The sequence below is a fragment of the Helianthus annuus genome, chromosome 10, assembly GCF_002127325.2.
Source record: "Helianthus annuus cultivar XRQ/B chromosome 10, HanXRQr2.0-SUNRISE, whole genome shotgun sequence".
In the NCBI taxonomy this organism is placed as follows: domain Eukaryota; kingdom Viridiplantae; phylum Streptophyta; class Magnoliopsida; order Asterales; family Asteraceae; genus Helianthus; species Helianthus annuus.
This window is the reverse complement of record NC_035442.2, coordinates 83279845-83293937: the sequence shown is the minus strand read 5'-3', so window position 1 is coordinate 83293937 and position 14093 is coordinate 83279845. Positions and strand designations below refer to the sequence as shown.

Genomic DNA, 14093 nt, shown 5'->3' with positions numbered 1-14093 from the left:
GTTGCAAGATTGAAGGAACTTCAAGGAAGCTTTGATCTAATCTTGTCACCATACTTTTCTCACCATCATCTTCACTAGATTTCTACCCTAGCCTTGTGCTAGTAGTAAGTCTCTACACCTTGTTCCGTCTTATTTTTAGTCAAAATGTGAAGTATGACGTTTATTTGTTTAAATCACAAGAACTAGAACACTAAAAAGATGAACATGGAACCTTACATGAAAACCCTACATAAAAAGTTTGTATGAAGTTGAAATCAGGTTGGATTAGGGTTGGTTAAGGCATCAGGAGTATTATGGATGTCAATAGAGCCCTTCTAACGTCTCATATTTGGAGCATAGTTACTAACGTAAGTCCCTTTGGGTTCAGTGGATACATTCATATAAGTTGAAGGGTGCTAGCTTTTGGGATGTCTAGTGTCGTGGTAACATTAGCTGGGGATGGAGGAAGCTCTTGGCTCTTCGCACTAGAGTTCGGTCTTGCTTCTGGATGTCTATTCCAAACGGGTGCAAAACTAATGCTTGGAGTGATAATTGGTGTTCGTATAGTCCCCTTCGGTCTTTTATCACCCCTCGAGCCATTGCTAATGCTGGGTTATCTTTAAGTTCTATGGTTGCTGACCTTATTAATGATAATGGCCAACGGTTATGGCCCCAAGCATGGTATGATCTATATCCGGTTCTTATTGATGTGAATGTTCCTCAGATTATTCCTGATGCGGAAGATCGGTTACACTGGAAAGACACGGATGGTAGACTTCAGGATTTTAAAACTAGGGAGGCTTGGAATAGCTTGCGGCATAGAGAGGGGAAGGTTTTTTGGGTCAATTCGGCCTGGTTCAGTCAATGCATTCCTCGACATTCTTTCCACTTGTGGTTAGTTATCAAGAACAAGCTGAAGACTCAAGACAGAATGGCAGTTTGGGAAGCGGGCAGTGCTACTAATTTGAGACTCATGTGCTGTCCCTTGTGCAAACATGATCGTGATTCTAGAGATCATCTCTTCTTCCAATGTCCTTATTCTTCCGAGGTATGGGGATTAGTTAGGAAGATGGTAGACATGGCAAGTGCTACGGATTCGTGGTCTTCGATTATGCTATGGATGGAACTCAATGCACATTCGAAGACTTTGGATCATATTATTTGTAAGATTTTGATGGCAGCTACAACGTATTTTATATGGCAAGAAAGGAACAATCGCTTGTTCTCTCAGCTTCAAAGGAATGCGTGTGCTCTCTCGAAGATTATCATTGATACGGTTCGGCTGAGAATTATGGGCTTCAAACTTGGTGGAGAACCGAAGCATAGGAAGACATTGGATACATGGCTGATCTCGAAGAATATGGAACTTGATCCGAGCTAAAGAGTGTTTTTTCTGTTGTTTTTTTTAGCCTAGCGTTTGTGTTTGGGTTGTGCTTCCTTGTGTAGTTTTGTCTGGATTGTGACGTTTGTCGGGTTTTTTTCCATTGTTTGTTTCCCTAGGCTTGGTATGTCAAGTCTAGTAGTGTGTGTTGAAGTCACGACACACCCTGTTTTATTTTGCTGGTTGATATAAAATTTCACCGGGGTAACCCTTTACCCAAAAAAAAAAAGGGTTGGTTAAGGCATGCATGAGGTTTGATCATTAAATCATCGATAAACCATGGTTAGGACCCTTGTGGATGCGTTTTTAGTAACTTTTACATTGTAAACAACATGCTGATTGGTATTTCCAGCCAACTTCAACAGGCTGTAACTGGACCGTTTTAAATCGAAAAACTGATTTTCTGAAGCCTAAAATATGCATTTTGGAATAACCGAACAAATGGCACTGGAAACGTAATTTTTCGAGGTCGTTTACTAATTTTAAAGGACTGTTTTTGGACAGCAGCTTAAGCTGTGTTTTTACTGCAGAAAAAGTGTGTTGTATTCGGAGTCATAACTTGAAACCTGAGTAGAATCAACTCATGGAATCTTTACAGTAGATGGTCACCGTTGTCACGATGATCCTCCAACTGGAATTTCGTCAATCGGACTTACGATTAATTTTTAGTGAATTATTCCGTAAACTGCAATCAGAAAGTAACAAATCTGATTGCAGTTGGGTAAATGAATTTTTATAAAATATGGGTGATGAACTGGACCCCAATATTTTTACAAAATAAAATTTGGATCGTGTGGGACATTCTGTATAAATTTGGGAATTTTTGGAAAAGGTTAACTATTTTATAAAAATCCTCGAAAACAGTCCAGTTTTGGGTAATGAAGCTGAAATAAAGTAAGTAATGCTTTGTATGTCTAAATGTCGGTTTGATTATTGAGAACGATCTACGGGGTATATGTAAAATAAAATGATATGCTATGAAGCATGGACACCTCTAGTTACAAAGAAGACTATGGCGAAATTTTCCGAAAATCCGAACACTTAGTAAAAATATTCGAGAAATATAGATACGAAATAGTTGCCTAACTATTTTTCTAACGACGATAGTTAAGTTAAAATAATTAATATTATTTTAACAAAAACTCAAAACACTAAACTCTAAGCCAAGGCACGGCCTATGGACCTTAGTACGTTGTAGGTTGTCGTGTAGCTGACAGAGATGAGATTCGAATCAAGACGCACTACTCCTGAGTCCGCTGAGTGGACCATGAGGTACCTAAGTGCCCGACGCACAAATCCGCTAGGTTTGAGTCTTCCTGCATCACTTCACATATATCATTGGCTTTGCAACCCAATGATGATTTCTTTTTCCTTATTGCTACATACCAGGGATTTTCATACATACAGACACATTACAAAGGTTTATACATACTCACTTACACATGAACTCGCTCAATTTTTGTTGATTTTTCAAACTACATGTATTTCAGGGATTTAGTAAATGGATCTGGTGTCACACCCCGACCACGTAAAACATCAAATCGTGGCGGAAACGTCGGGGAGTGTTGTAACAGAATTATTGTTCCACAACCAAGGTAATTAAAATAATATTTTATTCATAACCAAAGGTGGAATTATATTGTCTCAAAACAAGAACCAAAGAGTTACATTGTCTTAAAATAAAAGAAACAAGAGTTCATAATTAAACTAAGTCTATCTTCATTTTATGTCACTAAGGCCCAAGTCCTCCCTAGCGTGTCACGATCATCACCCTATGCATTAGCTCCTGAAAACACATGTGAAAATAGGTACGTCAGCATAAAAATGCCTGTGAGTGACATAGGTTTTGTGAAAATTGGATTCATGACTTAGGTTTTAGAAAGACGTTTAATAAAATCCAGTCATGAATCTTGTAAGTTGTTTTGTAAATCAATTGAAAAGCGATGAAATCAGATGATATGTATAAGTAAAGAATAACGTATGGTTAACGAATAACCAAGTAGAAATAAGTCGTATAAAATAAATTGTTTTGTAAAACAAAGTCTTGTGAAAAAGATGTTATTTGAGTAAAATGTATAAGTCAAAATTGAATGATTTAAATAACGCTATGATATGTAATATAATACAAGCACTTATATATAGGAAGTACCAGCGGCGTATCCACCATGCTTGTAACATACTACACACATATCGTTACTTAAGTCACTAAAACAAACCACCAATGTATAAAGTCCATGTTTAACCCAACCATCAAATGTTCTTGTCTAAACCATTGCCATATGTTTAATAGTCCAAAATGTAGTCATGTATGTGTAACAAATGTCATGTATGTTAAGTAAAATGCGTTCACTTAAACCAAATGTATAAATGTACAAAACAAAGTGTTTTGAGTACATCAAAAAGTTATGTTTTGAAAAGTAAAAGGATGTTTTAATGATACAAACATTTATGTGGTAAGTAAACGCATACATTCAAGCCTTGAGACAGACGGATAACCCTAAGTAAAGGTTATCAAAGAAATGTTTTCGGATTCAGTCATTCCGTACACCCAAACAAACCTAGGATGTCAGGAACGGGATTTGTCAAGTCCTATGGTACCATTACTTACTACCGAGCAGCGTAGCTAATGTTAATGAATGTATATAAGTCCCGTTTGTGCAAACCAAATGATATACCAATTGTAAACATGTTATATGAAAACAATGTACTAAGTATGCTAAGTTAACATACAAAGCAAAAAAAGTCATGTAAATCAATGTGCTAGCATGCTCAGTCAACATACATAGCAGAAAATGTAATGTAAAACAATGTGCTAATATGCCAAGTAAACATATGTAGCAAAAAATGTAATGTAAATCAATGTGCTAACATGCTCAGTCAACATACATAGCAAAACAATGTAATGTAAATCAACGTGCTAGCATGCTCAGTCAACATACATAGCAAAACAATGTAATGAAATCATGTACTATAGGTGTACTAAGAACATAGCAAGCATATGATGTGAAAACAAGAAAGCACGAAAGTAACAAGTAGGCACATGTGTTTCACCCCAAAATGTTTGGAAAACAGTAAAAGAGGGGTCTATGTACTCACTTGAGATTGCTTAGAAGTCGTAGGATAACCACCAAGCAATGCTAGAAGATCACGGAATCAAACGGCACCTACATAGGTATCTACATTAATAAATGGACCTATCGGAGGATCGGGTAGTACGAGGGTTCGTAAACCAAATAAGTATGGGAACTTATGTATTATGGTTTAACAAAGCCTACGTACTAAAACGAAACCTATGCTAAGTGCTTTTGACCCGTTACGACCCGCTTAGGTAGCTTATGCTACTTTAACGCGTCGTTCGCGTAAAACGCGTTCGGAACGCCTAACTAGTCCTATGACAAGTAAAATATGCCTTAACATGTTTAATATTGTTGTTAAATCAGTTTAGATACCAAAAATAGGCTTAAAATGAATTTTGGTGCAAAAAGGGTATTTTGGTAATTTACCTAAGGCATAAGAACAACTTATCATACAACTACATAAACGATGTGACCATAAGGTATAACCTCGGAAGGTTATTCCCTATACAACTATGGTCCCTAAAGTGTTTGGTCGGATCCTAAAGATCGGCCAAATGGGTCGGGTTCGTAAGCATAAGCGATTGATTAGATCGCTTACCTTTACGGCCCTAGACAAGCACAATCTAAAAGCAACGAGCTAAACATGCTAGGACATGTTTAGTAAAGTTAGAAAACAGGTTTGGTATTAAAACAAACGGTTTTAATACCCTAGAGTAGTTTGGTTACAAAATACGCGAGAAAACGTATTTTGGCCGAAACTACAACTCGTCACTGAGCCTAGATAACGTGGTAATCAGTAGGTATAGTCACTAGGGACTATAACCATCATGATTACGCTCACGTTATGAAGTTCAAACGAACTTCGTGTTGACCATAAACTGGTCAATGTAGAAAGTCAAACACAGTTTGACTTTAACGCTAAAACGAAATAAAAAACGCGAAAGAATACTTACAGAAGGTCCCCGCAAGATTGATTTCCAAGTATTTCTCAGTTATGAAGTGATAATCACTCTAACTTAGAGAAAATCTCAGAAATCAAGTGAGGAAAGAATGAAATGAAGGTGGGTATTTATAGGAATGGCACAACCGTTAGGATCGTTTATCGTGAAACGTGCTTCGATCTTGGCCGTCCAAGTGGGCACATGGTATTTGGATACCATGGGCTCTTAAAAACCATCAAATTTGGCCCCTTGAATGATCAAAAACCATTTACAAGTGTGTGGAACAGCTGGTAACAGCTGGAAACTGATTTTTACAGACCTGGGCCTCTCACGCGGCCCGTGTAAGAGTTTAAGGTAGTCTTACGCGGGTCGCCTGGCCAATTATTACAGAACTGCAGTTTCGGTCCCTGAACTTCAGAAACATGCAATTCGGCCCATTTTTGACATGTTTAAGCCCCTTTAACCTCATTTCAAGCCTCTAAAATGAAGTTAAAGTATAGGGAACTCAAAACATGCTCAAAAATATCTCGGATGTCGGTTCATTTGGCCGTACGATCGCGTTATTCGCTTAATTACGACGGAAGTTGTAACGAACGCGAAAACGATCCAAATTGCGTGACGAATGGATTTTTCTCATGCCAAACACTAAAATAAAATATTTTAATGCTTACATAAATTTTTGGATGTCCGGATGTATTCAGAACGTAAGTTATGTGCGAAAATGCAAACTTATACACTTTTTGACGCTTTTAGTCCCTGAATGAGCATAAAGTTTATTTTAGCACACCGAACCCCTCAAAGCCTATTTCTAAGCTATGTAAAGGATATTTAAGGTGTGTTTAACTTATGATCATGTTCCAGAATGTTCGTTACAGTTCAAATCGGCATACTTTCGCAGTTTGTCAATTTTAGTCCCTGTAAGCGAATTAACTCGATTTTGCCATACCAAAGCCTTCAAAACTTATTTCTAAGTTATGTAAAGGTTATTTAAGGTATGTTAAGCATAAATTGATGTTCTGGAGTATTTTTCGCATTAAACTGATTACGTTTTACGCACCAGTTTGCGTGTAATCCTCCAGAAAGCGATATAGAGTTTAAAATCGAATAAAAGTCAAAACATAAAAAACATCAAACATAAACAAACAAACATAGGGATCAAATAACTTTATTTCATTGATAACTGGTCTGTTTACAATGATTACAAGCACAGATGTCACAGTCTCCCCTACTTGTGGGAATTTCGTCCCGAAATTTGTTTAGAGGAAACTCGTGGGAAGAGATGTGGATATTTCGCCTTCATTTGATCTTCACGTTCCCAAGTAAACTCAGGTCCACGTTTAGATTCCCAGCGAACTTTAACCAACGGAATGCGCTTGCGTTTAAGCCATTTGACTTCACGATTCATAATTTCCAAAGGTTTCTCAACAAAATGTAGTGTTTTATCAACACGAATTCCGTCAAGTGGTATGTGGAGGTTCTCATCAGCTAAACACTTCTTGAGATTGGATACGTGGAAAGTTGGATGAACATTTCCAAGTTCAGGAGGTAATTGAAATCTGTAGGCTACCTTACCGATTCTTTCGACGATCTTGAATGGTCCAACGTATCTAGGTGCAAGTTTTCCCTTCTTTCCAAATCTGATCACACCTTTCCAAGGTGAGACCTTAAGTAATACACGATCACCGACTTGAAATTCCAAGGGCTTGCGTCGTCGGTCCGCGTAACTCTTTTGACGGCTTCGAGCTGTCTGTAGGTTATCACGAACTTTCTTAACCTTGTCAGTTGTCTTTAGAATGAGGTCAGGTCCAGTAAGCTGAGCCTCACCGATCTCATTCCAGCAGACTGGTGAACGACATTTTCGACCATAGAGAGCCTCGAAAGGAGCCATGTTGATACTGGAGTGATAACTATTGTTGTAGGAGAATTCAATCAATGGAAGATGTGAATCCCAACTACCACCAAAATCGATCACACAAGCTCTAAGCATATCCTCCAAAGTCTGGATTGTTCTTTCAGTTTGGCCATCTGTTTGTGGATGATAAGCTGTGCTCAGATTTAGTTGGGTCCCCATAGCAGATTGCATGGTTCTCCAAAAACGAGAAGAGAAGCGAGCATCTCTATCAGAAATAATGTTCAAAGGAACACCATGTCGAGATACAATTTCATCCACATAGATTTCAGCCAGCCTTTCAGCAGAAAAATCCTCACGGATTGGCAAGAAATGCGCTGACTTAGTAAGACGATCAACAACTACCCAGATGGCATCATGACCTTTCTTAGTGCGCGGAAGTTTAGTAATGAGATCCATAGCAATGTTTTCCCATTTCCAAACTGGAATCTCTGGTTGCTCCAGAAGACCATAAGGATGCTGGTGTTCAGCCTTAACCTTAAGGCAAGTAAGGCATTTTGAAACGTATAAGGCAATGTCTTTCTTCATACCAGGCCACCAATACTGAGTACCAAGATCCTTATACATCTTATCTGAGCCAGGATGAATAGAATAACGAGACTTATGGGCTTCATCCATAAGCAAAGCGCGAAGATCATCTTGGCTTGGGACCCACAAACGGTCCATGAAATAATACGATCCATCTTCCTTCAAAACAAGATCAGGCTTAATGTGATAGGGTAATTCCTTACCCATCAAATCTTGTGAAACACAAGCATGTTGAGCCTGAGAAATGCGTGCTTGGATATCAGATCGAGCTTGAATAGCAGATTGAACACGAACACAATGAAGCTTAGTACGTTCCTTATGACTCAATGCGTCAACCACAACATTCGCTTTACCTGGATGGTAGCGAATTTCGCAATCATAGTCGTTTAGGAGTTCGACCCAACGTCTTTGCCTCATGTTGAGTTCTTTCTGATTGAAGATGTGCTGAAGACTTTTGTGGTCAGTAAAAACCACGCATTTTGTGCCATACAAATAGTGTCTCCAGATTTTGAGAGCGAAGACAACTGCACCCAACTCAAGATCATGAGTGGTGTAGTTTCTCTCATGCACCTTCAATTGTCTTGATGCGTAGGCTATGACTTTATTCCTTTGCATCAGAACACAACCAAGACCCAATTTCGATGCATCACAATAAACGACAAAATCATCATTACCCTCAGGAAAAGTTAGAATAGGTGCATCACAAAGCTTCTGTTTCAAGGTCTGAAACGCTTCTTCTTGTTTACAACCCCATTCAAAGGGTTTGTTTTTCTGAGTTAGAGCAGTTAGAGGAACTGCAATCTTTGAGAAGTTCTCGATGAAGCGGCGGTAATAACCCGCAAGACCAAGAAAAGAACGAACCTCAGTAGGAGTAGTAGGTGTATCCCAATCCTTAATCGCACTGATCTTGGAGGGATCTACATGTATACCTTCTTCGTTGACAATATGTCCTAGAAATTGAACTTCCTTAAGACAAAATTCACACTTGGAGAATTTGGCAAAAAGTTGCTCTTTCTTTAGGAGTTCCAGAGTAAGACGAAGATGTTGCTCGTGATCAGCTCGCGTCTTAGAATAAATCAAGATGTCATCAATGAAAACAATGATGAACTTATCCAAATAAGGCTTACAACCCTATTCATTAAGTCCATGAAAATAGCAGGAGCATTGGTCAAACCGAATGGCATGACTGTGAACTCATAATGCCCATATCGAGTGCGGAATGCTGTCTTGGGGATATCCTCGTCATGCACACGAAGTTGATGATACCCTGAACGAAGATCGATCTTCGAGAAGCAAGTAGCACCCTGTAACTGGTCAAATAGATCATCAATGCGAGGTAGGGGATATCGATTCTTGATGGTGAGCTTGTTCAGCTCACGATAATCGATACACATTCTGAAGGATCCATCCTTCTTCTTGACAAAAAAGAACGGGAGCACCCCAAGGTGAAAAGCTAGGACGGATAAAGCCTTTGTCAGAAAGCTCCTAAAGCTGCTTAGACAACTCTTGCATCTCAGACGGTGCAAGACGATATGGAGCCCTGGCAATAGGATTTGCACCAGGTACAAGATCAATGTGAAACTCGACTTGGCGTGCTGGGGGTAAACCAGGTAACTCTTCAGGAAACAGCTCCGGATAATCCCGAACAACAGGGATATCTTGAATAGACTTACCTTTGCCCTTATCTGCTGTAACATGTGCCAAGAAGGCTACATAGTTCTTTCGCAGATACTTTCGAGCTTGATAACAAGACATAAGCATGAGGCTACTAACAGGTTTCTCACCACGAACCTGTAGTATCTCACCTGACGGAAGCGGCACACGAACGATCTTCTCAAAACAAACTACCTCTGCGCGATGCTTGGCTAACCAATCCATACCCACAATAATGTCGTAGCTTCCAAGTTGCATAGGCGTGAGGTCAATAACAAGGTCAAGCTGCACGACCTCACTTCCCACCAGGTTCTTGTTACAACTATGGGGATCTGACCCACTACCATAACCAGTGTCCAAGATTGGTGAACGGGAATCCAGCTCAGGCTCAGGCTCAGGCTCGTGGACGAGCTTTCAACATGAATGCTGTTGAGGCGCAAGCAGACAACGAGGTGGTGAACGGTACGTTCTTTGTCAATAGTCAACCTGCGTCTGTTCTTTTTGATTCAGGGGCCGATAAGAGTTTTGTGTCGATATCTTTTGAGCCATTGCTTCGCGTGTCTAGAACGAAACTAGGTAAGCCTCTGACAGTTGAAGTTGCGAGTGGTGAACCCGTTGTTCTTGATTCTGTTCTTCGCAACTGCCAATTAAACCTTAACGACCATATCTAGATAACGTGGTAATCAGTAGGTATAGTCACTAGGGACTATAACCATCATGATTACGCTCACGTTATGAAGTTCAAACGAACTTCGTGTTGACCATAAACTGGTCAATGTAGAAAGTCAAACACAGTTTGACTTTAACGCTAAAACGAAATAAAAAACGCGAAAGAATACTTACAGAAGGTCCCCGCAAGATTGATTTCCAAGTATTTCTCAGTTATGAAGTAATAATCACTCTAACTTAGAGAAAATCTCAGAAATCAAGTGAGGAAAGAATGAAATGAAGGTGGGTATTTATAGGAATGGCACAACCGTTAGGATCGTTTATCGCGAAACGTGCTTCGATCTCGGCCGTCCAAGTGGGCACATGGTATTTGGATACCATGGGCTCTTAAAAACCATCAAATTTGGCCCCTTGAATGATCAAAAACCATTTACAAGTGTGTGGAACAGCTGGTAACAGCTGGAAACTGATTTTTACAGACCTGGGCCTCTCACGCGGCCCGTGTAAGAGTTTAAGGTAGTCTTACGCGGGTCGCCTGGCCAATTATTACAGAATTGCAGTTTCGGTCCCTGAACTTCAGAAACATGCAATTCGGCCCATTTTTGACATGTTTAAGCTCCTTTAACCTCATTTCAAGCCTCTAAAATGAAGTTAAAGTATAGGGAACTCAAAACATGCTCAAAAATATCTCGGATGTCGGTTCATTTGGCCGTACGATCGCGTTATTCGCTTAATTACGACGGAAGTTGTAACGAACGCGAAAACGATCCAAATTGCGTGACGAATGGATTTTTCTCATGCCAAACACTAAAATAAAATATTTTAATGCTTACATAAATTTTTGGATGTCCGGATGTATTCAGAACGTAAGTTATGTGCGAAAATGCAAACTTATACACTTTTTGACGCTTTTAGTCCCTGAATGAGCATAAAGTTTATTTTAGCACACCGAACCCCTCAAAGCCTATTTCTAAGCTATGTAAAGGATATTTAAGGTGTGTTTAACTTATGATCATGTTCCAGAATGTTCGTTACAGTTCAAATCGGCATACTTTCGCAGTTTGTCAATTTTAGTCCCTGTAAGCGAATTAACTCGATTTTGCCATACCAAAGCCTTCAAAACTTATTTCTAAGTTATGTAAAGGTTATTTAAGGTATGTTAAGCATAAATTGATGTTCTGGAGTATTTTTCGCATTAAACTGATTACGTTTTACGCACCAGTTTGCGTGTAATCCTCCAGAAAGCGATATAGAGTTTAAAATCGAATAAAAGTCAAAACATAAAAAACATCAAACATAAACAAACAAACATAGGGATCAAATAACTTTATTTCATTGATAACTGGACTGTTTACAATGATTACAAGCACAGATGTCACAGTCTCCCCTACTTGTGGGAATTTCGTCCCGAAATTTGTTTAGAGGAAACTCGTGGGAAGAGATGTGGATATTTCGCCTTCATTTGATCTTCACGTTCCCAAGTAAACTCAGGTCCACGTTTAGATTCCCAGCGAACTTTAACCAACGGAATGCGCTTGCGTTTAAGCCATTTGACTTCACGATTCATAATTTCCAAAGGTTTCTCAACAAAATGTAGTGTTTTATCAACACGAATTCCGTCAAGTGGTATGTGGAGGTTCTCATCAGCTAAACACTTCTTGAGATTGGATACGTGGAAAGTTGGATGAACATTTCCAAGTTCAGGAGGTAATTGAAATCTGTAGGCTACCTTACCGATTCTTTCGACGATCTTGAATGGTCCAACGTATCTAGGTGCAAGTTTTCCCTTCTTTCCAAATCTGATCACACCTTTCCAAGGTGAGACCTTAAGTAATACACGATCACCGACTTGAAATTCCAAGGGCTTGCGTCGTCGGTCCGCGTAACTCTTTTGACGGCTTCGAGCTGTCTGTAGGTTATCACGAACTTTCTTAACCTTGTCAGTTGTCTTTAGAATGAGGTCAGGTCCAGTAAGCTGAGCCTCACCGATCTCATTCCAGCAGACTGGTGAACGACATTTTCGACCATAGAGAGCCTCGAAAGGAGCCATGTTGATACTGGAGTGATAACTATTGTTGTAGGAGAATTCAATCAATGGAAGATGTGAATCCCAACTACCACCAAAATCGATCACACAAGCTCTAAGCATATCCTCCAAAGTCTGGATTGTTCTTTCAGTTTGGCCATCTGTTTGTGGATGATAAGCTGTGCTCAGATTTAGTTGGGTCCCCATAGCAGATTGCATGGTTCTCCAAAAACGAGAAGAGAAGCGAGCATCTCTATCAGAAATAATGTTCAAAGGAACACCATGTCGAGATACAATTTCATCCACATAGATTTCAGCCAGCCTTTCAGCAGAAAAATCCTCACGGATTGGCAAGAAATGCGCTGACTTAGTAAGACGATCAACAACTACCCAGATGGCATCATGACCTTTCTTAGTGCGCGGAAGTTTAGTAATGAGATCCATAGCAATGTTTTCCCATTTCCAAACTGGAATCTCTGGTTGCTCCAGAAGACCATAAGGATGCTGGTGTTCAGCCTTAACCTTAAGGCAAGTAAGGCATTTTGAAACGTATAAGGCAATGTCTTTCTTCATACCAGGCCACCAATACTGAGTACCAAGATCCTTATACATCTTATCTGAGCCAGGATGAATAGAATAACGAGACTTATGGGCTTCATCCATAAGCAAAGCGCGAAGATCATCTTGGCTTGGGACCCACAAACGGTCCATGAAATAATACGATCCATCTTCCTTCAAAACAAGATCAGGCTTAATGTGATAGGGTAATTCCTTACCCATCAAATCTTGTGAAACACAAGCATGTTGAGCCTGAGAAATGCGTGCTTGGATATCAGATCGAGCTTGAATAGCAGATTGAACACGAACACAATGAAGCTTAGTACGTTCCTTATGACTCAATGCGTCAACCACAACATTCGCTTTACCTGGATGGTAGCGAATTTCGCAATCATAGTCGTTTAGGAGTTCGACCCAACGTCTTTGCCTCATGTTGAGTTCTTTCTGATTGAAGATGTGCTGAAGACTTTTGTGGTCAGTAAAAACCACGCATTTTGTGCCATACAAATAGTGTCTCCAGATTTTGAGAGCGAAGACAACTGCACCCAACTCAAGATCATGAGTGGTGTAGTTTCTCTCATGCACCTTCAATTGTCTTGATGCGTAGGCTATGACTTTATTCCTTTGCATCAGAACACAACCAAGACCCAATTTCGATGCATCACAATAAACGACAAAATCATCATTACCCTCAGGCAAAGTTAGAATAGGTGCATCACAAAGCTTCTGTTTCAAGGTCTGAAACGCTTCTTCTTGTTTACAACCCCATTCAAAGGGTTTGTTTTTCTGAGTTAGAGCAGTTAGAGGAACTGCAATCTTTGAGAAGTTCTCGATGAAGCGGCGGTAATAACCCGCAAGACCAAGAAAAGAACGAACCTCAGTAGGAGTAGTAGGTGTATCCCAATCCTTAATCGCACTGGTCTTGGAGGGATCTACATGTATACCTTCTTCGTTGACAATATGTCCTAGAAATTGAACTTCCTTAAGACAAAATTCACACTTGGAGAATTTGGCAAAAAGTTGCTCTTTCTTTAGGAGTTCCAGAGTAAGACGAAGATGTTGCTCGTGATCAGCTCGCGTCTTAGAATAAATCAAGATGTCATCAATGAAAACAATGATGAACTTATCCAAATAAGGCTTACAACCCTATTCATTAAGTCCATGAAAATAGCAGGAGCATTGGTCAAACCGAATGGCATGACTGTGAACTCATAATGCCCATATCGAGTGCGGAATGCTGTCTTGGGGATATCCTCGTCATGCACACGAAGTTGATGATACCCTGAACGAAGATCGATCTTCGAGAAGCAAGTAGCACCCTGTAACTGGTCAAATAGATCATCAATGCGAGGTAGGGGATATCGATTCTTGA

The 14093-nt window shown here is 39.7% G+C and overlaps 1 protein-coding gene across 1 annotated transcript; it reads left to right on the top strand.

Moving 5' to 3' along the window:
- The first annotated feature begins 487 nt into the window (after positions 1–487).
- On the top strand, positions 488–1360 carry LOC110881956. Its single transcript, XM_022130079.1, has one exon. The coding sequence runs from the start codon at positions 488–490 to the stop codon at positions 1358–1360; it is 873 nt and encodes a 290-aa protein (XP_021985771.1).
- The last annotated feature ends 12733 nt before the right edge of the window (positions 1361–14093 follow it).